General features: G+C 50.6%; 2 protein-coding genes across 2 annotated transcripts; one reads left to right on the forward strand and one right to left on the reverse strand.

The window, feature by feature from the left end:
- Nucleotides 1-2,136: 2,136 nt before the first annotated feature.
- LOC123122165 (glycine oxidase) lies at nt 2,137-12,545 on the forward strand. The gene is made up of 10 exons (XM_044542303.1): nt 2,137-2,515; nt 2,597-2,749; nt 3,097-3,311; nt 3,401-3,471; nt 7,834-7,993; nt 8,487-8,679; nt 8,889-9,044; nt 9,153-9,241; nt 9,966-10,059; nt 12,343-12,545. The coding sequence occupies exons 1-10, from the start codon at nt 2,230-2,232 to the stop codon at nt 12,351-12,353; spliced, it is 1,428 nt and encodes a 475-aa protein (XP_044398238.1). The 5' UTR covers nt 2,137-2,229; the 3' UTR covers nt 12,354-12,545.
- LOC123122164 (calcium-dependent protein kinase 22) lies at nt 10,463-14,168 on the reverse strand. The gene is made up of 6 exons (XM_044542302.1): nt 13,193-14,168; nt 12,915-13,067; nt 12,571-12,686; nt 12,311-12,478; nt 11,558-11,788; nt 10,463-10,953 (listed from the first exon to the last, which is right to left on the reverse strand). Exons 1-6 carry the CDS (start codon nt 14,040-14,042, stop codon nt 10,813-10,815), a joined length of 1,659 nt encoding a protein of 552 aa, XP_044398237.1. The 5' UTR covers nt 14,043-14,168; the 3' UTR covers nt 10,463-10,812.
- Nucleotides 14,169-22,211: the final 8,043 nt, after the last annotated feature.

The raw sequence follows: 22,211 nt of genomic DNA on the forward strand, positions 1-22,211 counted from the left end.
GACCAAGAAGCCGCCTTGCCGCCCCGGCCAGATCCTCACTAGCACGCTCGTCGGACGCCCGCCCACTCGTCGGACGCAGGCAGGGCAGCTAGCTGGTCCGTGCGCGCCGCGACTCCCTTCGCCGACCGTCTCCTTCGTCGACTCCTGCAAGTTGTTCGATAGTTTGCCCAAGGTACAAAATGGACTCCGCCGACGAGTTTTTTTTTCACAATTTCCTTTGCGACTCCGACGATTCGTCGTCCGATGACGAGGAAGAGATATTGGCTGCCGTGTTGGTCCATCATCACCTCAACAGCCAGCGGCCATTGTTCCGTGGCTCCATTCTGGGCCACCTTCCGGCGTTGAATCGCAACCGAGAGAGCGGGCATTACCTTCTTTGGAAGGACTACTTTGATACAATAAACCCGTTGTTCAAACATCAAAAATTCCGCCGCCATTTCCGTATGAGTAGGTATCTTTTCAACCGTATTAGAGAGGGGGTGGTCGGCTATGATGAGTATTTCGAGTGCAAAGAGGATGCCGTTGGCAAGATTGGTTTCTCCTCTTATCAGAAATGCACTGCCGCCATCCCGAATGCTTGCATACGGAGTGCCCAGTGATCTCATTGACAAGTACGTCCGTATGAGCGAGTCTACATGCCTAGAGTCCCTGTATAAGTTCTGCAAAGCTGTTATTGCTGTGTTTAGCCCTGAGTACTTGAGAGAGCCGACTCCGGAAGGTACAGCCCGTTTGTTGGCGATGAATGCCAGCAGGGGCTTCCCAGGGATGCTTGGCAACATAGACTGCATGCACTGGGAGTGGAAGAACTGCCCTTCTGCTTGGCAAGGGCAGTATAAGGGCCATGTCAGGGCTTGCACTGTCATACTAGAGGCCGTGGCGTCTCAAGATCTCTGGATCTGGCACTCTTTCTTTGGCATGGCTGGATCATACAATGATATCAACGTGCTTCAGCGCTCGCCGGTGTTTACTAGGCTTGCCGAAGGCAACAACCCACCAGTGAACTTTACTATCAACGGCCACAACTACGACAAAGGATACTACCTGGGTGACGGTATCTATCCTCAGTGGACCACTATTGTCAAGACAATCCCCAACCCTGTCGGAAAGAAGAGGAAAAGATTTGCCCAAGAGCAAGAGAGTGCTAGGAAGGATGTCGAGCGTGCCTTTGGTGTTTTGCAATCTCGATGGGGCATCGTTCGGTATCTTGCTAATACCTGGAGCACGCAGAAACTGTGGGAGGTGATGACTGCTTGTGTGATCATGCACAATATGATCGTAGAAGACGAGCGTCCGGAACGTCTGTACGATTAAGGGTTTCAGTTTCAGGGTGAGAATGTGGTGCCTGAACATGGAGGAGCGGCAACGTTTGAACAATTCACCCAATTTCATCATGACATGCGTGATTGGGAAATCAACGTGCAACTGCAAAATGATTTGGTTGAGCATATGTGGGCTCATGTTGGCAACCAATAGGTGTATCTTTTTTATTCGGCTTGCAAAACTATGTGAAACATTTTTATTTTTATTCGGCTTGTAAAAACTATGTGAGACATTTTTATTTTTATTCGGCTTCTAATATGCTATTTTATTCAGTTCAAACTATGTTACTATATGTTTAAATGCAAATTCATCAATGCAAAAATAAACTATTTGTTGAAATAGGGTGGCCAGCCCAGTGGTGGATCCAGGACCCAGGCTGGGGGGACCTGGGCCCGGGGCGTGAACAAGCATTACTTCGTTACTATAGCGCCATGTGCACTATAGCAACCCTGTAGCACACTGTAGCAGCCTGGGGCCCTGGTCTTCAACCAATCCTGACTCCGCCCCTGGGCCAGCCGGTCACGCCAGTACATATGGGTCGACGCGTTGAGCGCGCTACCGACCCATATCTAAAACAGGGCGGACGCCGGGCGGGCGGCCGATCCAAACAGATAAAAGGCGGACGAAATCGCCGTCCGTTTGGGTCGCCTCACTAGAGTTGCTCTAAGTGTACACATGATGATCTGCCCGTGTGGGCCACGACGAAGATTCAAACTGAGGCCCGATACGAAATACGGCCTACTTTTGGATGATGGGGCCACACAGGCCACGTCAGCTTCGTTACTACTCTAGTACTAGTATGAAACGAAGGCCGTTGACCTGCTGCCACTCCCTTCCTCCCGAGCTCACATCCACAGTTCCTCCTCCTCGGCCGTTCCCTCGCCTGATCGCCTTCCGTCTCCGCTGCCGATGGACGCCTTCGCCTTCTCCCCCGCTCCGAGCCCCAACGCCGCGCCATTCCCCTCCGCCTCCCCGTCCTCGCGCGGCCACCGCTTCTCCATCCGCGGCCCGCGGCGGCGGCGCCCGCTCCCGGCCCTCCGATCCAGCGCCGCCCCCTCGGCCTCCCACCACGACGTGGTCGTCGTGGGCGCCGGGATCGTCGGCCTCTCCATCGCCCGCCACCTCCTCCTCCACACCCCGCTCTCCGTCGCCGTCGCCGACGCTGCCGTCCCCTGCTCCGGCGCAACAGGCGCAGGTAGCATCACCTCCAGAGGTCAGCTTGGATGCATCCCGTAGGGTTCTGATTGATTTCGGTTCGGCGGTGCTGCTGCTGCAGGGCAGGGGTACGTGTGGATGTCGCACCGGACGCCCGGGAGCGACACGTGGGACCTGGCGGTGCGGAGCAAGCAGCTGTGGGAGGACCTCGCGGCCGAGATGGACGGCCTCCGCGCCGGCGGCGCGCGTGAGAGCCTTGGGTGGATGAAGACAGGTAAAGCCATGTGACAGTTGTCTTAAGTCTCTGATCGAATTGCGGATTAACTTCTCCCCCCTCAAATACAGACTACAGTAGCAGTACATTTAGCTCGAAATGGCAGTAAAAGGTTAATTGCATCTCCTCTGGTCAAGTAGATTTGACTATGGTGACTCGTTAGTTAATTAAGGCTACTCTGGACTCCGACCTTTCTGATGCTATGTGCAGCTATATGGCGCTTGAAATAACTTACTTCTTCGATGGCATGTCTTACTGCATCTTCACTATATGCACATCCCAGATTATTTATTTCTCAGTCACGGCGAGAGAGATTGAACGGAATGTGAAATGCTTGTTTTGTTAAGGAAGCTTATTAGTTGGAAGAACCTCTAAAGAGCTGGCTACGCTGGAGGAGAAGACTAAGGTTCTGTCTCAGGCAGGAATCAATGCGGAGTGCTTGTCCGCCTCTTCGTTGCATGCATTAGAACCCGCACTCTGTGTCCGAAATGATGGTGGTGCTATGTTCTTACCTGAAGACCGTCAAATCGATGCGTTCCAGGCTGTGTCTTTGATTGAAAAGGTTTCTTATCTCTAACTTCGGCTCTTCTATGATAGGTGTGGTTAGAAGAATCTTCGCACATCTCTAACTGTTAACATTTCTCTTCTTAGATCAATAGGTCATATTCTCCAAAAGGGAGATATATGGAGCTCTACAATGATCCTGCCATGTCATTAATAAGGTATGAGGGTCTCTTCTTTTCAGACTACTTCTTTTGGTGAACACAAGAGCACCAGCTTTTTTTTTTTTTGAAAATGTCCAGCAATTGCTGGCTATTTCATTGATTCATAGCAGGGAGAACATGATGATAACAAAAAGTGCGTGACGGTCAGGGACCAAGGAGAAAATGGAGACAAAAGTAAAAAGAGAGACCTCTGAAAAAACCTACAATCTCACGGTGGTTCCCCGAAGGGGCTCTCAATACAGCTCGCTCCCGCGAGTCTCCATAGCTCCAGTGAATTTCTCAATTCTCTCACAATGTCAGAGGTGGAGGCTATCTTGTTTTGAAAGGTGCATCTATTCCTCTCCTGCCAAATCTCCCAGCATGTTGCAAGGAGCATGGTTTTTGCTCCTTTTCGCTCCCTTGGCGTTGCCCTGTTGATGATTCCTCTGATAATCGTCAATGGTTTCTTATGGCGCCACTCGTCCGTCGGCGTGAAGGTGGAGCAGCCGCGCCATGATGCCACCTGTTGCCACACTCTCCAAGCCTCGGGGCATTCCCAGATAATGTGCTTGCTTGTTTCAAGGATCCGGTGGCAGAGCTGGCAGAAATAGCCATTTGGCCAGCCCCGCCGCTGGAGTCTGTCGTTGGACCAGACTCGGTTTTGCAGCAGCAGCCAGCAAAACACCTTAATCTTCCCTGGAGCCCAAGCTTTCCATATGATGCCTTCGAACTCTGAGGTATGCCGGTCCCGAAAGTGCAGGCTCCAAGCTTTCCATATGATGCCTTCGAACTCTGAGGTATGCCGGCCCCGAAAGTGCATCTAGTAAGCGGAGCTTGCTGTGTATCCTCCTTTTGCCTCCATGTTCCACCGAATTTGGTCCCTTTCTTCTTCATTTAGCAGAATGTTTGCCTCGCGAATTCTTCGGTGCAGCCGCAGGAAGTCCGGTAGTATCAGGTTGATATCACCGTGTTCAAGGTCGTTGATCCATGTTTCGTTTTGTAGAGCTTGGAAAACTGTCCTGTTTTTGCGCCGGGAGTGCTTGAACAAGGCTGGGTAGCCCTGGGCAAGGGTTCCAGGTCCCAGCCATGTTGATTGCCAGAAAAGCGCCGTCTTGCCATCTCCAACTGTCACCGTTGTTGCTGCAGCAAACAAAGCTCTGTCCACGTCGTCGCATGGCGGTGGTGTGCCAACCCATGGTCTGTCCGGGTCTTTCCAAGCGATCCATAGCCAGCATAGCCGGAGTGCTCGGCTGAAACTTTGCAGGTCCAGGATTCCGAGCCCTCCCTTCTCAGTTGGTGCGCAGACCGTTGGCCAGTTTAGCTTGCAGCTGGCCCCAGTTATTTCCTCCTCCTGCTTCCAAAGGAAACGCCTCCTACACTTATCAATTTCTTTGAGTAATTTTGGTGGAACCCGCAGTACTGAGAGGGCGAAAGTGGGCATGGCGCTGAGGACACTGCGGACCAGCACTCTTCTGCTGGCCAGGGGGAGAAGGCGGCCCTTCCAACCGGCTAACCGAGCTCTGATCCTATCAATGAGGAACTGTAGGTGCACTAATCTAAGCCGTGTCGTCGTCACCGGGAGCCCTAGATATCTAATGGGGAAGTAGGTGATGGAACCACCAAAACTCCTGAGGATCTCAGAGAGATCAATGTGTTCACATCTAATCGGTGTCGCTGTTGATTTGGCCGGGTTGATATGCAGACCAGTGGCGTTCCCAAACTCAGTTAGGATCTCCATAATGGTTTGCACTTCATGCTGGTCCGGGTTTGCGAAGATTACTGCATCGTCCGCATAAAGACTAACTCTAAGTTTGATCTCACGGCCTGGCAGAGGAGCGATCAGGTCGTGTTCCATCGCTGCTTTGAGTACTCTATGTAGTGGATCAATGGCTAGGATGAAAAGGAGCGGCGAGAGGGGCTCGCCCTACCACAACCCCTTTCGGTGCACTATCTTCGGCCCGGCGACGCCATTGAGCAGGAAGGTCGATGAGGAGGTGGAGAGAAGGAGGGCAATCCAGTCGCGCCACCACGCGCTAAAACCTAACTGTTGGAGCAGCTCGAGCAGATAATCCCAAGAGACATTATCAAAAGCCTTGGAGATGTCTAATTTGAGTAGCAGGGCCAGAGTCTTCTTAGTGTGGAGGGACTTGACACAATTTTGCACGTAGAGGTAGCTATCATGTATGCATTTGGTTCTGAGGAAAGTCGTCTGCGCCAGGGAAATCAAGCTTTGAATCACCGTTGCAAGGCGGAGCGAGAGCACTTTGGAGATCAGTTTTGCAACAGAGTGTATTAAGCTAATCGGTCTGTAGTCGTTGATTTCAGCGGCACCATCTTTCTTAGGAAGAAGAACTACAACAGCTGTGTTGAGCATTTGGAAATTTTCCCCGGCTAGGTGGTAGAACTGGTGGAAAACCTCCATGACATCCCTTTTTATGGTTGGCCAGCAGCTTCTGAAGAAAACCCCGGAGAAGCCATCCGGGCCAGGTGATTTCTCCGCCGGTGATTGCTTGATCGCCTGCCACACTTCCTGCTCAGTGAACGGATTGTCTAGGCCGCCACCTTGGACCCTTGGCATGTCGATGTAGCTCCAGTCAATAGTGCTTGCTTGGCCCTGTCTAGTCCCTAATGATCCAGCGAAATGACTATGGACGATTTCCTCTTTCTCATCATGGGTGGTGGCAACCCCAGTCGATCCGTGCAGCGAGTGAATGAAATTTTTCCTGTGCCTGGCATTGATCTTGGCCTGGAAAAAGGCTGTTTGGGCGTCCCCTGCCCGCAGCCATGTTATCCTAGATGCCTGGCGTTTCCGGGCCCTTTCCACCGCTGCCAGCCCAAGAATTCGCAGCTTCAGAAGCTTTCGAAGGTGAAACTCACCCTGCGTGAGCGGCCGGTGTTCTTGCGCTATATCTAGTCGTAGTACCACCAGCGTGGCCAGCTGCAGCTGCATTTTAGCATCGCTAAACAGCGATCTACTCCAAATTTTGAGGTCCCTAGCTACCCGGTGCATTTTGATGTTCAGGCGAGCGAACGCGCAGGCCGCTGGCGCTGGTCGCTGCCATGCTCGCTGTACCGTCTCGTGGAAGCGCGGGAACCTTGGCCAGAACGATTCAAAACGAAACCGGGGCGCCAGCCTAGGGGCAGCAACAGCAGCTAGGAGCAGCGGGCAGTGATCCGAGCATGAGGTGGACGCCGCGTGTAGCATGAAGTCAGGGAACATGACCTCCCACTCAATTGTGCAGAAAAACTTGTCTATGCTCGCAAGAGTTGGATCTTGATGCTCGCTACTCCAAGTGAAACGCCTATTTTTGCATTTGATCTCTCGCAGGCCACCGGCGTCGATTGCCGCCCTAAATTTACCCATGATCCTCCTATTTATGTTGCTATTGTTTTTGTCGCGGGCCTCGTAGATGATGTTAAAATCACCATTTAGGAGCCAGGGCTCTCCTCGGGGAGGGGCGCCTCTCACTAGTTCAGCTAGGAAGATGTCCTTTCGCGCGCTCTCAGATGGGCCGTAGACCGTCGTCAGCCAAAAACTAGCTCCCGAGGAGAGAACTGTGACCTTGGCCGTGATGGAGAACTCGCTGATCGCATGGGATTGGATTCTGACCGAGGTCGAATCCCAGAAAATAGCAGCGCCTCCTCTTGTGCCATTAGCTGGCAGGACAATGCAGTCGTCAAGCCTTTGGCCTCCTACTTCCCTAGCGATCGCTGCCGTCCACTCCTCAAGCTTGGTCTCCTGGATGCAGAGAATGGCGAGGCGGTGCGTGTTTGCCGTGTCCTGTACTACAGAGCGCCGGGCTAGATTATTCAGGCCCCGGACGTTCCAACTCATGATCGGGCCGGCTGTGCTACTCATCAGAAACATATATCATCCGCAGGAGGCTGGCCCTAGGCGCGAGCCAGGGGTGAACGACGACGACAACTTTTACTGAAAATAACCACGAGTACACATTCCTACTATCCGGGGGTTGCCGGCGGCCACCAATAGGCCCAAAACCCCGCCGGCAAACAGCTAGCAGCCATGCCCAACTACTGTTACAACTCGCGAGGCCTAAGGCCGAGAAACTACACCCTAACTTCACCCAGCCCCTGGCTGGTCGTCGTCGACTACGGTGATGGTCTAACATGGGGAAACCGGGCGGCCAGAGGCCTCTCCATCAGCACCTAGCATGCCAGCAGCGGCCTTGAGAGCCTGGGCGTCCAGGCGGGTCAGCCTTGCGATCGCAGCGAGCTATCAGGCTACTAGAATTGCAGCAAAGTAGCTTCTATAATTAGCTTGAAAATTTTGTTATCTATCACCCTGTTAGGGTGCCTTTTTCATTCATTCCAAACCATTTCCATTCTTCTGTATTGATGTTTCTTTTTTACTTTATGCAGATCAGAGGTTACTGGAAGGGTTGAAGGTGTCCAAACTTCTAAGAACATCTTATATGGCAGAAAAGCTACTGTAGTTGCTTCTGGTGCTTGGACTCGGTCCTTATTGCATAGTTTCTTAGGACCAAATTCTACACTGGATATTCCTGTGAAGCCACGAAAGGTACGTGGTATTTTCCAAATTTCTTTGATTAACCTTTGATATGAAATATTTTGATTGATTTTCCTGGCATTCTCGTAGTAAAAAGTTTAGTTTGTTCCCTAACATGGTAAGTATAAACAAACTGGGATGAAACAAAAAGATCCACTCTTTATGGTCTTCTTTCCATATTTACTTGAGATAGTCAACTTAAACAATCTCTGTTGTGCAGCACTTTCTGTGACACTGTTTTGTATTTTAACGTCTTCGTTCTAATACCAAACCAGATTATACCTGCTTTATAAATAAAATTTGCATATACTAGGCATGCGCCCAACACTCAAAACTATCCTATGGAGAACATACTTATGCTAGCTCAAAATAAACCATGCGAAATTGTCGACAGCATTTCTTCCCTAATATAATATTTGCATGCTGGTCCTTCGTGTTATTTAAGAACTGATTGTTTCAACATCTCACAACATAAAAAGTGTAATTTTTACATTATCCATTTCAGGGTCATCTGCTTGTGTTGGAAAATTTTGACATGCTAAAGCTGAATCATGGCATAATGGAGCTGGGATATGTTGACCATCAGGGCGATAATTCACATAGCATACACTTGTCCTCAACATCCAATAAAGATGAGCATGACGCCGCATCCATATCAATGACAGCAACATTAAATACAAAAGGGCATTTAGTTTTAGGTGATCTATAGCGTCCAAACTTATCCCTTTGTTCCACCTTTTGCTGACCTTTTTGGAGATCTTCTGAAATAAATCTATGGATGAGTGGATCAAGTTTTTTCTCAGTAAATATTTTTTTGATTCATACAAGAATATCTTTTCTATATAACTTTTTTTTGCCAACTATGTTAGAAAATATGAATCCCGGATCACAAATATTTTTTTTACAGGAAGCAGCAGGGAGTTTAAAGGATTTTCAAGGGAGGTTGATAAATCCATACTGAAGAGTATATGGGACCGTGCAGGAGAATTCTTTCCTGCCATCAACAATGTTCATCTTGATATTGATGAGGACAAAGAAATCAGAATTGGGCACCGTCCCTACAGTAAGGCCCTTTGGTTTTAGAACAACAAAATAGTGCCTCAAAGATAATTCAATGCAATGTTATTAGCTTTGCACTCTATATTTGATAGAAATGCCTCATCTGTTTCAGTGCCTGATGGGAAGCCAGTAATTGGATTTGTTCCGGATATGTCAAATGTTTTGATTGCAACAGGACATGAAGGAAGTGGACTTGCTTTGGTAAGTCGATTGGGCAAACCTGCTCCAGTTAATGTTTTTCCTTCTTTGTGCTTAGTATTTTTGTAAGCAGTTTAGCATATGACATTTCCATGCTCCTGGAGAAGAGGAGTTGCAACAAAGATAGCCCCATCCCAGCCCCCATTCCTGGGAGTGTTCCCATTCATTGCATATAATTAATTGTGCACTGTGCTACCCTGGTTGCATTTTTTTTTTGTATTTCTAGTTCTGTGAGATGGCCAGTTGAATGACCCTGCATGCGGGCATCATATTCCAAATGAGATAGAGTAAACCATATGTCAGCAGGCGCGTTGCTTTCTTTTTGAGCCTCTTCACTTTTTGAGTTTCCATATACATAAGCTGGAAGTCGCCTATCTAGAGCGCAGAATGAGGCTGTACTTAGATGCAGACTCTGGTGAATTTCGACCACCAGAAGCTAAAGCCTAAGGCATTTTCATGTTGTGCATGATCAAGCTCCGTGTACATAGATAATGTGTCGTTTACTTGCTAATACAAGTAGCTCAAAACATTGTTGACATTTGCAGTGACATAACAGACATTCTCTTGCTATGAATAGAACAACAACACACAGTTTGCTTGATATGGTCGACTAAATACAGTTTGCTTGATATGGTCGACTTAATGGTTGGGATAAATTTCTACTGCTATTTCCCTTTTAAAAAAGTTAATAAAAAATGATATTCTTCTTCTGCCATTTTTACTTCAGGCGCTAGGTACTGCTGAAATGGTGACAGATATGATTCTTGGTGACCCTGGAAGAGTGGACTTCACGCCTTTCTCCATAGAAAATAGATTTTCAGGTAATTCTAATAAACATCATGGTAACCTTTTTGCAACTAAATTGCTGGTATGGTTCAATATAATGACATTATTTATGTCTGCAACATGGTCTCAAATTAGGACTGATATTTCACGCCTTGGCAGCTAGCTTTGAAGGTGACTTAATGTAATTCGTGTCAGTTGTCATGTTTTTTGGACAGGGGCCTATATAGCATATCAATACAATTTACCTTAGTTTCGAAATGGAGGCTGTCACCCTGATTTATATCTGCCTTAATTTAACTAACAGTTTTCTTCTGGATTTCTCCATTCTCATTGGAGTTCATGGCAACTCTGCATGCCGCGTATCAGTTCATTGCGCAAAGTATACTGGATGGAAATTGGAATGCTCCTTTTGGCAATTCGTAATGTTGATCCATGAAATTTTCGTTTCTATTGGATTCAACTTCTTTTAAAATTTGACACAGTAGTAAAATGTCAAAATTGGGGAAGTGCTTTTCTTCCCTTACATCTGTCCGTACCTAAGTCATTAGTATGTATCCTAGGTGTGAAATATTTTGGTTTCAGTACAAAGGGCGATGTCATTGGGTTTTCTGCTTCTGCTTCAGGAACTTTGTCATCCGAGCAACTGGGTTATGAGCTATTCTTTAAATCCTGACGTCCTCCAAACCCAGCAATCCGATTTGAGTTTTAGGTCATCTACTGATGCTTACTTTCTATTCGATGCACTCAGTGGGTTAGCTGCTGCTTGGATCGGTCTTGTTCCATAGAAGTCATTGGCACAGCTTTTGACTGAGGTTGAGCTGATGACTGAGGTTGCTGAAATTTGCTCTTGAGTACCGCCGAGAAGCATTCCTCCAGTCTGAGCCAGATCTCATCATCACTTGAAACTCCTGATAGCTAATGCGACCATCCTGTTGCATATGCATATAAAATGTCAGTTATCCTATAGAAGAATGTGCTTGTGTACTCTTGGACTGGAAAACCCCATGGATGGCAGTAATACGTAAGTTGTTATTGCTTCATGGATTTCTCGTTACACTAGAATTAGGTAAACACTAAACAGTGCTGGCATTTCAGCAAATTATGGGGATTGTTGTTGATTTACGCTTCTTTCGAGGTGTAGTAATTTCCTTTTGTCAAACATTAGTTGCCACTTCCTGAGAACGAGGGGGGAAAGCAGGTAATTTTCGGATGTGCCCTTTTCACTGGAAACAGCCTCAAACCATCTACAGTTTCAGGATTTAAAATGGGGGTTTAGGGTAAACAATCCAGCTAGCTTAAAATTTCCCTGGACTCATTTGATATGGATAAATGGTGTCTACAGTATCAGGATTTAAAATGGGGGTTTAGTGTCAACAATCCAGCTAGCTTAAAATTTCCCTGGACTCATTTGATATGGATAAATGGTGTCTACAGTATCAGGATTCAAAATCAGCAAGGTCAACTTTCTTGAGATACAGCAGCATTAAGTAATCAATGTTTTTGATTAATTTGTTGTCTAAAGTCTAAACTGACCTCATCCGTGTCAACATCACGTATAATGTCTTTGATCACTTGCTCATCTGGGCCTAGTTCGTCATCACCTAAAGCCTCCATCAATTCCTCCATTTCAATATATCCATTGCCATCTTTGTCAAAGTATTTGAAAGCTTCAGGTAGGTACTCCTCATTACTCATTTTTTTGATGTGAAGTAAGACTGTCACAAACTCGTCAGTGTCCAAGGTGCCATTTCCATCTATGTCACCCTGGAAAAGGAAGAAAGTGTGTTAGAGCATAATGTAGCTCGTGATAAATACTTGGTTTCAATTGCATTTAGACTCGTGCCAGAATTGGGAAAGCTAGATATGTGCCACTGCTAAGTACTCAATTGTGAGATATGCCCCACGAAGTTCCACTTCAAAATGACGCTGCTTAATTTATTTTTCAAATCCTATTATAACCGAAATACCCCTCTAAATGGAAGAAAATGCTCCTTCTAAAAGAAAGATAATGGTATCATTGTCTTTTCATGCCTCACAATGTCATCTGAAACAACTACAGCAAGTTAGCAGAGTCGGTTCTCAAAAGTAGAACTCTGTAGCGGCATATCTCGGAATCGAGTGCTTTGCAATGGCACATCTCTAGATTTTCCAGAACATTTTTCATTGCATTTGTACAGCTTCCACTTGATTTATTTTAATCTAGCTTCCACTATCCCAATCATCGTAACTACTTTGTTCTTATAAGAGAGCAATGAAAACGTCAAAGTGCATATAGTAGGCACTCACAGCTTCTAACAGCATCTGTATCTCTGTCTCAGGAACAGCATGACCGTTTATCCGCAAGCCCTCCTTGAGCTCCTCAAGCGTCAAAGTACCGTCCTTGTCCTTGTCTATCATTTGAAACATCTGAGTGTAGTTCTCGATGTCCTCCGCCGGTAAATTCTTGGCAACGACCTTCATTAATCATTGGAAAATGATTCACATCAAGAATATATCACACTGGAAGAAAAATCAAGAACAATGTGGCCCGGTTCCGTGCAACTTACTCCGAGTGCCTTCTTTTTGAACTTGTTCATGGATGAGAATTGCTTAAGCCTGGATCGAACAAGCTCTCCAAGTGACACATTTGGAGCCTTGTCGGCGTTCTTGAGCCACGGATGCTCTGTTTCGTAGGAGGAGAAATTAATGCTCTTAGTTCAGTGCATAACACCATTTGTCATGCATCGCTAGACCTCCGGTTTCCCAATAATACCATGAAATAAGCAAATTTGCAGGAGTAGCAAACTTCTAGCAAGTTTGCTGTGAACTTGTAGCAAATTTGTGAGTGCATATTGTGTTTGTTTGGCCTGTCCGCGAGCTGGAAACTAGACCAAATTAAGGTGGCCATTACCAAAGACTTGCTTTGCTGTCAAGCGGGTAGCAGGATCCGGATCAAGCATCTTCTTGACAAGGTCCTTTGCTGTTTGGGAGACCTTGGGCCATGGCTCCCTCTCGAACTTGATTTCACCCCGGATTATCGACTCGGCGATGTGCTCATCGGTGTCTGCGCCCGGTTCATCGGGACATAAAATCACATGAGCACTGGGAATCAGTCATGAGAGGAGGAATGGACCTGCATTCTTCATGCGGAAGAAGGTGAAGAAAGAAGCAAGGAAGAAAGGCATGCACCTCCCCAGAAAGGAGGCACTCCGCAGAGGAGGATGTAGAGGATGACGCCGGCGCTCCAGACGTCGGCCTCCGGGCCGTAGCTCCTCATGAGCACCTCCGGCGCCATGTAGATCCCGCTGCCGACCACCTCGGTGAACCGCTCCCCGGGCTCGAAGTAGACGGAGAGGCCGAAGTCGATGGCCTTGAGCGGCGAGTCCTCCTCCTTGCCGGCGAAGAGGAAGTTCTCGGGCTTGAGGTCCCGGTGCATGACCCCGTTGTCGTGGCACAGCTGCACGACCTGCGCGATGGTGCGGCCGATCTTGGCGGCGGCGCGCTCCGTGTAGTGGCTCCGGGCGAAGATGCGGTCGAAGAGCTCGCCGCCCTCGCACAGCTCCATCACCAGGTGCACGCCCTCGGCGTCCTCGCAGGCCTCGCGGAGCCGCACCACGGCGCCGGCCGCGCCCTCAAGCGCCGACATGCGCCGCAGGATCTCCACCTCCCGCCGCACGTCCTCGGCGTCGGCGGCGCGGCGCAGGCGCTTGCGGCGGATGGTCTTGCACGCCAGCGCCTCGCCCGTGGCCGCGTCCTCGCAGCCGCGCGTCACCCCGAACTCCCCGCGCCCCAGCTCCGCGCCCAGCCGGTACCGCTTGGCGAAGGACTCCCCGCCGGGCGCGCACTGGTCGTCCTCGCCCAGGATCGGCGCGCTCCGCCTCCACTTGGTCGACCTACGCTTCTTCTTGCAGCAGCTGCTGCTGTTGGCGTCGCTGTCGGTGGGGCAGTCGTCGGTGCTGGCCACGGGCATGATGGCGGCGGCGGCGCGCCTCCGGGCCAGCAGCCTGGAGGCCGCGATGACAGAGTAGCAGCCACCCATGACGCCGTCGCACGGCCAGACGGAGGCCGCCGGGTGCTTGCCCCTGCCTCCGCCTCCGCCTCCGCCTGCGCCTCAGCGCGCGCCCCCTGCCTCGGCTCCGTTCGCGCGTTCCACGCACACGCACGCGCGGGGTGGAAGGGAAGGAGGTTGGGAGGAGGGAAGGGGGACGCCACCGGTCTGCGCGGTCGGCCGCTGGTCTCGGAGCCCGCGAGCGCGCGCCACTGCTTGCGTGGCCCGTACTTCCGGCCTGTGTACGGGAGGAACCCAGCCGGGCCGGCCCGTCTAGGCCCACGGTCATTTGAGAGGCCTTGTCCCATCAGACAGCAGTGGCATTCTGGAGATTAACGGAGAGACGAACTCGCCCGCCAGCGCCCCAGCGAATCAGACTGTCAGAGAACGGGGACCAACACAGCGCCCGGATTCTCGTCCATTTCTGTGTCAGTTTCCCCACACGCGCGAACATCTTTCTTCCTCCGTTTCCGGATGAGCCAACTGCCTCCTTCCTTCGGTTGATTGGGTTCATCTTCTCCCCTCTCCGAGTCCGGCGTCCGGCGAGATTTCGCGGGTTTCCCCCGGTGGGCAGATCTTGCGTCGAAGCAGGTAAAACCTTCCCCCCTTCATTTTGCTCTTGTTTTGCGATGCTTAGCACTTGCTGTTGCTTGGTTCGGTATTTTCGATTCATGAAATGGGGATCGGGTGGCGCCGTGGCGATGTAGTTACTCTGTTCTCCCCTCTATTCTGGCTACTGTTAATGTCTTTTTTAGATGAGGTAATAACGGAGTACTACTGATGTGGGATGTACTATGAGTCAATTGCAAGAAACCACCACATTTGCGGCTAGGTTTGCAGGAAACCACCAACTCGTTAATCCATCGCAAAAAACACCGGAAAATTTGTTAAGTCGTTGCAAAAAGCACTGATCGGGTGATTTAGCCCATTTGATCACTTTCTGACAAGTAGGACAGGATAGTAAGAAGCTGACTTGGCAAACAGTTGACACAAACACCCCTGGAATCCAAAACAAAAAGCAATCAACACCCCCCTATGGACAACTACCAGGGAGCTCCTCCATGCCGCGCACCCTCTCTTCATCCCCTTCTTGTTGCTGCTCGCCGCAGTTCGTCGCCTCCCGCCCGACCTGCAGCGCCTCCGCCCCTGCCTCCCTTGCAGCCCCATCGGACGACCACCTCCGCCACTTGCCTCAAGACGGCCGCCGTCCTACACGACCACAACCCGGTTTGCCAACCACCATGGTCGCCTGCGCCGGTGACCCGGCCTGCAGCCTCCCATGGCGCCCCTCGCTGCAGGTCAACAACAAGCTCACGGGGCGTGCTGCTTCTCGTCCTTGCCCAGGAGCGACGACGTCCGCGCCATGGACTGGCCGCAGAGGTCGGGGCAGTCGAGGCCACTCGGATCCTGGCGGCGCACGCAATCGTAGGGTAGGAGAAGGGCACGGCGGCTCAGGGCGTCCGGTTCATCGCGCATGAGGAGGAACTGCTGCGGTAAAAAGCTCGCTGGCAGAGGGATGGCACCTCACCGGAGGTTAGGGGCGCGAGCTCTGCCGGAGGTCCTGGCCGGCATCGTGGACGACGCATGGCGTGGAGGAGGAGAAAAGGCGTGGCTGGCGGTGGGCTTCCGGCCGCGGCGACAGGAGCCGGCGGGGGCGGCGCGGTCGGTTGTAGCCTCCTCCCAATCGGATCCAGAGAAGGGGATAGAGAGCAGGAGGGCTTGATTGCTTTCTATTTTTGGATCCAGGTGTGCGTATGTAATTATTTTGCCAACTCAGCTCCTTACAAATTGGCCCTACCTGTCAAAAAGTGATTAAATGGGCCAAATCATCCGATCAGTGCTTTTTGCAACGAGTTAACAGATTTTCCGGTGTTTTTTGCAACGGATTAGCGAGTTGGTGGTTTCCTGCAAACCTAGCCGCAAATGTGGTGGTTTCTTGCAATTGACTCATGTACTATGGTTCTCAGACTGACCAGAGGCGAGGCAATGCGGTCGCTGTCATTGCTCTCGCAGTGCCTTGTCGGCTTACTGTCTCATGACAAGGCCGCGGCGCACTGCAGCGACATCGTGCCCGTGAGGTACCACTCGCGCCTGCCGTCGCCGGCCGTCGAGATCGTCCCATCACAGGTTGCTTGTTTCCATTTGTTGTTCATGGCAAAGTTACACGGCGTGGTCGGTTGGTCTCGCCTGTTTGGACCATGTCCTGTCGATAAGGGCATTTCGTTATCTGCTGACTGAGTTGGCGTTGTTTGCATCGGTATGCAGAATGTTCATCCATACAAGTATGCGGGCGACAATATTCAAGTGCACAGCATGAATATATTCAAGGTGATTGATTACTTTTTCTATACTTGCTGCCTTTTCATCTTATTTTTATTCAGTGTGGTTGAACCGTGTAAGTATTTATGGACATGATTTAATCCTAGTGGCTATTTATGTGGTAGGCTTATAATTGGTGATTTTCTGTTTTAAACTTGTTTCAGGGGAAGTTTAGTGTGTACTTACTACTTGGAAAGGTGAAGGTCTAGATTTAATTATCTTTTACACTAGGGCCCTTGAAATGCCGTGAGAGTTCACTCGAGCTAGTTAATGTTATGAAGAATGAGATCCGTGATGGGCTATTGACATTCAGAAACAAACGTGTTTTAGAGGTATTACTCTAGCTTCGGTCTATGTAATTTCTGATAATGCTATGCTCATATGCATGATTGTTTATTAGTGTCCTTCCTTAAACTGATCTTTCATACGGAAGACTGTAACACATATTATTTGACGAAAAGGCTCTTGCATCGAACCTACTTCTTTTGTCTTGGTCTGTTGACTCTGTTCTTTAGGTCCTCAGATGCCAAACGCGTGTATGGGCGTTCCTTTGAATCTTTAATGATTACGCGGTTCTTTTGGCGAATTGCTTCAGTTATATATTTTTCTGACTGATGCAGCTGGGCTGTGGATATGGGCTTCCTGGGATACTTTCTTGCCTGATGGTACAGCAGCTATATCCATGTTTTCTCTTAATTACTTTAACGAAGTAACCTCAGATTTCACTTGCCATCAGTCTCCCACATCATTTACCATGGTGACTTATAGTGATCTAAATGCTCTTATATTTCTTTACAGAGGGTGTATATTACTGTTCATTGTTTCTGTTAGATGTGTATAGTCCTTTTTTGGTACATCCCCATTGTATAAGGAGTTTCTTGCACTTTACCACACATGTATATGTAATGGCCTTTGGCCTTCGGTGAATACTAGTTGCCCATTATCCAACATGGTATCAGTTGCCAGGTTAGCCTCTCTCTCGCACGATGCAACTCCGTGCGCACTCCATCCCAGCCGCCGCCGCTGCTAGGTCCGCTTCTTCCTAGGCCGTCGGCCCTCCTGCATCCGTTGTTGTCTCTTTCCTTTGTATGCTGCTGCCGGGATCCGCCGCCACTCCCTGGCCACCGTCCCAGCTCGGCCCGGCTCCGGTGGTCGCCGACCGGCCTGGCTGCGCCGTTCCCGCCTGGACGACGCCCGGCCGGCTTCGCTGCTCCCGCCTGGACGTCGCCCCGGCCCGGCCGCTGCTCCGGTCGCTTCGCGCCTGGACGCTGCTCAGTTCGTCCCCGTTCGGATCCGCAGCTCCCGCTGCCGATTTCCTCCTGGACGCGGCCTGATCCGCAGCTCTCGGGTCGGCTCCTGTCTGGCCCCCTCATTCGCTCGTTCCTCCGCTCAAGCCCCTCGTAAGCTGCTTGCTCCCCCGCTCGATCCCCTCGTGAGCGGCTCTGCCCGATCCAGATCGGGCGTACCGTAGCAGTTGACTTCCAAAAAAAGCAGAGAGCTCCTCATGTCTTCTTCGGGCTATGTAGCCGTTCCTCGGTGCTCGGTGATCTTCGATGGCACCAACTATGCCGAGTTTGCGGGTTTTATGCGTATCCATATGCGCGGTCTTTTTCTGTGGGGTGTTCTCTCTGGCGAGGTCCCCTGTCCGCCTTGTCATGTTGCTCCTACCCCGCCAGCACCGTCGGTTCTTGCTGCTGATGCCTCTTAGGCCGATCGAGATGCAGCCAAGGCTCTCGATGATGCCGCAGTTGATACTTATGATCAGCTTATTCAGATGCCCTTTCTGCCTATCGCGATGATCTGTCTGCTTACACTCAGTGGTGCAATGATGATGCTCGTGCTGCTGCTGTTCTTACTGCGAGTGTCCTCCCTCAGTTTGCCTCGGAGTTCATGGGCCTCGTTACTGTTGCAGCTATGTGGTCTTATCTCTGTCAGCGCTATCAGCCCTCTGGTGATGCTCTCTACTTACCTGTGGTGCGTCAGGAGCATGCTCTTCAGCAGGGTGACTCTTCTGTCGATGAGTTCTACACAGAGTTCTGCCATCTGGCGTCAGCTTGACTCTCTTCGGACAGTTGTGTGTGGAACTTGCCGTTGCTGCCAGACTATGCGATCTGATTTGGAGTTTTAGCGTGTCCATGAGTTCTTATCGCGCCTCCGTTCCGAGTTTGAGCCTCGCCGTGCTCACTTGCTTGCTCGTGGTCGTGTTCCTATCTCTGAGGTACTTGCTGAGCTTCGTGCTGAGGAGACCCGCCTTCGCTCTGCTGGTTTGCTTGTGGTTCCTTCTGTGTTGGCTGCCCGAGCTCCTGTGTCGTCTGCTCGTCTCACAGCTCCCCCGCTCCTACCCACACCTTCAGGGGGTGGGCCGCCCTACTTATGCTGAGAAGGGCCGGTCGCGTCGTGACACCTTCTGTGACTACTGCTCCCGCCAGGTCACCCAGAGTCTGATTGTTGCCAGAAGCAGCAAAACCAGAGGCGCTCCTCTTCCAGTGGGACTCCTGCGTCTTCCTCAACTCCGTGACTCACTGACCAGGACATTGTGCGGCTCAAGCGTCTTCTGGCTTCCTCTGGTTCTTCATCGACGGGTTCTGTTGCTGCTGTGACTGCTTGCACCTCTTCATCACCACCGGCATCTGCACCGTCAGGTACATCTTCGTGGGTTCTGGATTCTGGAGCTTCCTTTCACATGTCTTCTGATTCTTCGGCGCTGTCTTCTCTTCGCCCTCTTGACTCTCCTATTAATGTCCTTATTGCCGATGGCACATCTCTTCCTGTTGCTAGTCGTGGCATTCTTTCTACTCCGTCCTTTTTCTGTTCCTAGTGTTTCACATGTTCCCCGCCTTACCATGAATCTTTTTTCCGCTGCCCAACTTACTAATTCTGGTTGTCGTGTCATTCTTGATACAGACTCTTGCTCCATTCAGGATCATCGCACCAAGGCTTTGGTTGGTGCTGGCCCCCGGCGCTGTGAGTCAGAGGGCCTTTGGGAGGTTGACTGGCTTTGTGTTCCTTCCGCTGCCACCACTTCTGCCAGCTCTCGTGCTCTTGCTGCCTCTTCGTCTGCGTCCTTCTAGCAGTGGCATCATCGCCTTGGTCACCTCTGTGGCTCTCGCTTGTCATCCTTAGTGCGTCAGGGCTTCTTAGGGTCTATATCTGGAGATGTTTCTTTACATTGTAATGGTTGTAGACTTGGCAAACAGACTCAGTTACCTTATCCTACCAGTGAGTCGGTATCTCAGCGTCCTTTTGACTTAGTTCATTCTGATGTCTGGGGTCCTGCTCCCTTTGATTCGAAAGGTGGTCATGGCTACTATGTTTGTTTATTGATGATTTCTCTCGCTACACTTGGCTCTACTTCATGAAATCTCGTAGCGAGGTTCTCTCTATATACAAACGATTTGCTGCCATGGTTCACACCCAGTTTTTCACGCCCATTCATACTTTTCGTGCTGACTCCGCTGGAGAGTTTATCTCCTAGATATTGTGTGGTTTTCTCGCGGAACAGGGTACTCTTGCCCAGTTCTCATGTCCTGGTGCTCATGCTCAGAATGGCGTTGCTGAACGTAAGCATCGTCATCTGCTTGAGACGGCTCGTGCGCTGATGATTGCTGCTTCCCTTCCACCCCACTTTTGGGCTAAGGCTATTTCTGCATCTACCTACCTCATCAACATTCAGCCTTCGACTGCCCTGCAGGGTGGTATTCCTATGGAGTGTCTCACTGGTCGTTCTCCTGACTACTCCGCCCTTCGTATGTTTGGATGTGTGTGCTATGTCCTTCTTGCCCCGCAAGAACGCACCAAACTGACTGCTCAGTCGATTGAGTGTGTTTTCCTTGGCTACAGTGATGAGCACAAGGGCTATTGCTGTTGGGACCCTGTTGGTCGTCGCTTGCGCATCTCGCGTGATGTGACCTTTGACGAGTCTCGCTCTTACTACCCACGTCCTTCTTCCTCGAGCTCCTCCGTGGACGATATTTCTTTTCTTCTCCTTCCCGATACACCCTGCTATGTGCCTCATGTTTCACCTCTTCCTCCTGCACCTCTCATTCATTCTCATTCACCACCGACACCATCTTCCCCATCCTCCTCCACCTTTCCACCATCATCTCCAGTCCGTCGCCCTCTCTCACCGTTTCCTCTCCACTATACTCGCCGCCCTCGTACTGAGGATGCTTCCCCTGACTCGCCTGACGCGCCTTCCACCTCTGGTGCACCTCCGCTCACGCCTCCCCCGGTTCATAACCTCCGTGCTCGGCCTCGCCCCCCGCCTGATCGCTATTCTCCTGATCGGTACGGTCTGTCTGTTATTGCTGAGCCCACTTCCTATCGGACTGCCATGACTCAGCCTGAATAGCAGCTTGCGACGGCCGAAGAGCTTGCTGCCCTTGAGCGCTCTGGCACATGGGATCTGGTTTCCCTCCCTTCCGGTGTTCGTCCCATCACTTGCAAGTGGGTCTACAAGATTAAGACTCGCTCCGATGGTTCTCTTGACCGTTACAAAGCTCGTCTTGTGGCCCGTGATTTTCAGCAGGAGCAGGGCTGCGAATATGATGAGACATTCGCTCCTGTGGCCCACATGACCACTGTCCGCACTCTCCTTGCTGTGGCTTCTGTTCATCATTGGTCTATCTCTCAATTTGATGTCCAGAACGCCTTTCTCAATGGCGAGTTGCGTGAGGAGGTTTATATGCAGCCACCACCGGGGTACTATGCTCCTGATGGTATGGTCTGTAGGCTTCGCCGCTCCCTCTATGGTCTTAAACAGGCCCCTCGCGCCTGGTTTGAGCGCTTCGCCTCTGTGGTGACTGCTGCTGGTTTCTTGCCCAGTGATCATGATCCCGCGCTGTTTGTTCACACATCTCCTCGTGGTCGGACTCTTCTCCTTCTCTATGTTGATGACATGATCATCACTGGTGACGACTCTGACTACATTGCCTTTGTTAAGGCTCGCCATCGCGACCAGTTCCTCATGACTGATCTTGGTCCACTTCGCTATTTTCTTGGGATTGAGATCTCCTCGACCTCTGATGGCTTCTACATCTCCCAAGAAAAATATAGTCAGGATCTTCTTGCTCGCGTTGCTCTCGGTGATGAGCGCACAGTTGTGACTCCTATGGAGCTCAACGTTCAGCTTCGTGCCTCTGATGGTGACCCTCTTCCTAATCCCACTCGCTATTGTCACCTTGTTGGCAGCCTTGTCTATCTTGCTGTTACGCGTCCTGACATCTCCTATCCTGTCCACGTCCTGAGTTAGTTTGTTTCAACCCCCACCTCTGTCCACTATAGTCACCTCCTCCGTGTTCTACGATATCTTCGTGGCACGATCTCTCAGCGCCTTTTCTTTCCCCGCTCCAGCTCTCTTGAGCTCCAAGCCTACTCTGATGCTACTTGGGCTAGTGATCCCTCTGATCGACGCTCGCTGTCTGCTTACTGTGTCTTTCTCGGTGGCTCTCTTATTGCCTGGAAGACAAAGAAACAGACTGCAGTTTCTCGCTCGAGTACAGAGGCTGAGTTACGAGCCATGGCTATGTTGACGGCTGAGGTGATCTGGTTACGGTGGTTACTTGAGGATTTTGGCGTGTCTGCTACTACCTCGACTCCCTTACTGTCAGACAGTACCGGTGCTATCAGTATTGCGCGTGACCCGGTGAAGCATGAGCTCACCAAGCACATCGGTGTGGATGCCTACTTTGTGCGTGCTGCTGTGCAGGATCAGACTCTCGCTCTCCACTATGTGCCCTCTGAGTTACAGTTGGCGGACTTCTTCACGAAGGCACAGACTCGAGCGCAACATAGTTTTCTTCTCTCCACACTCAGTGTTGTTGATCCACCATGAGTTTGAGG

The sequence above is a fragment of the Triticum aestivum genome, chromosome 5D (genome assembly GCF_018294505.1).
Source record: "Triticum aestivum cultivar Chinese Spring chromosome 5D, IWGSC CS RefSeq v2.1, whole genome shotgun sequence".
NCBI lineage: Eukaryota > Viridiplantae > Streptophyta > Magnoliopsida > Poales > Poaceae > Triticum > Triticum aestivum.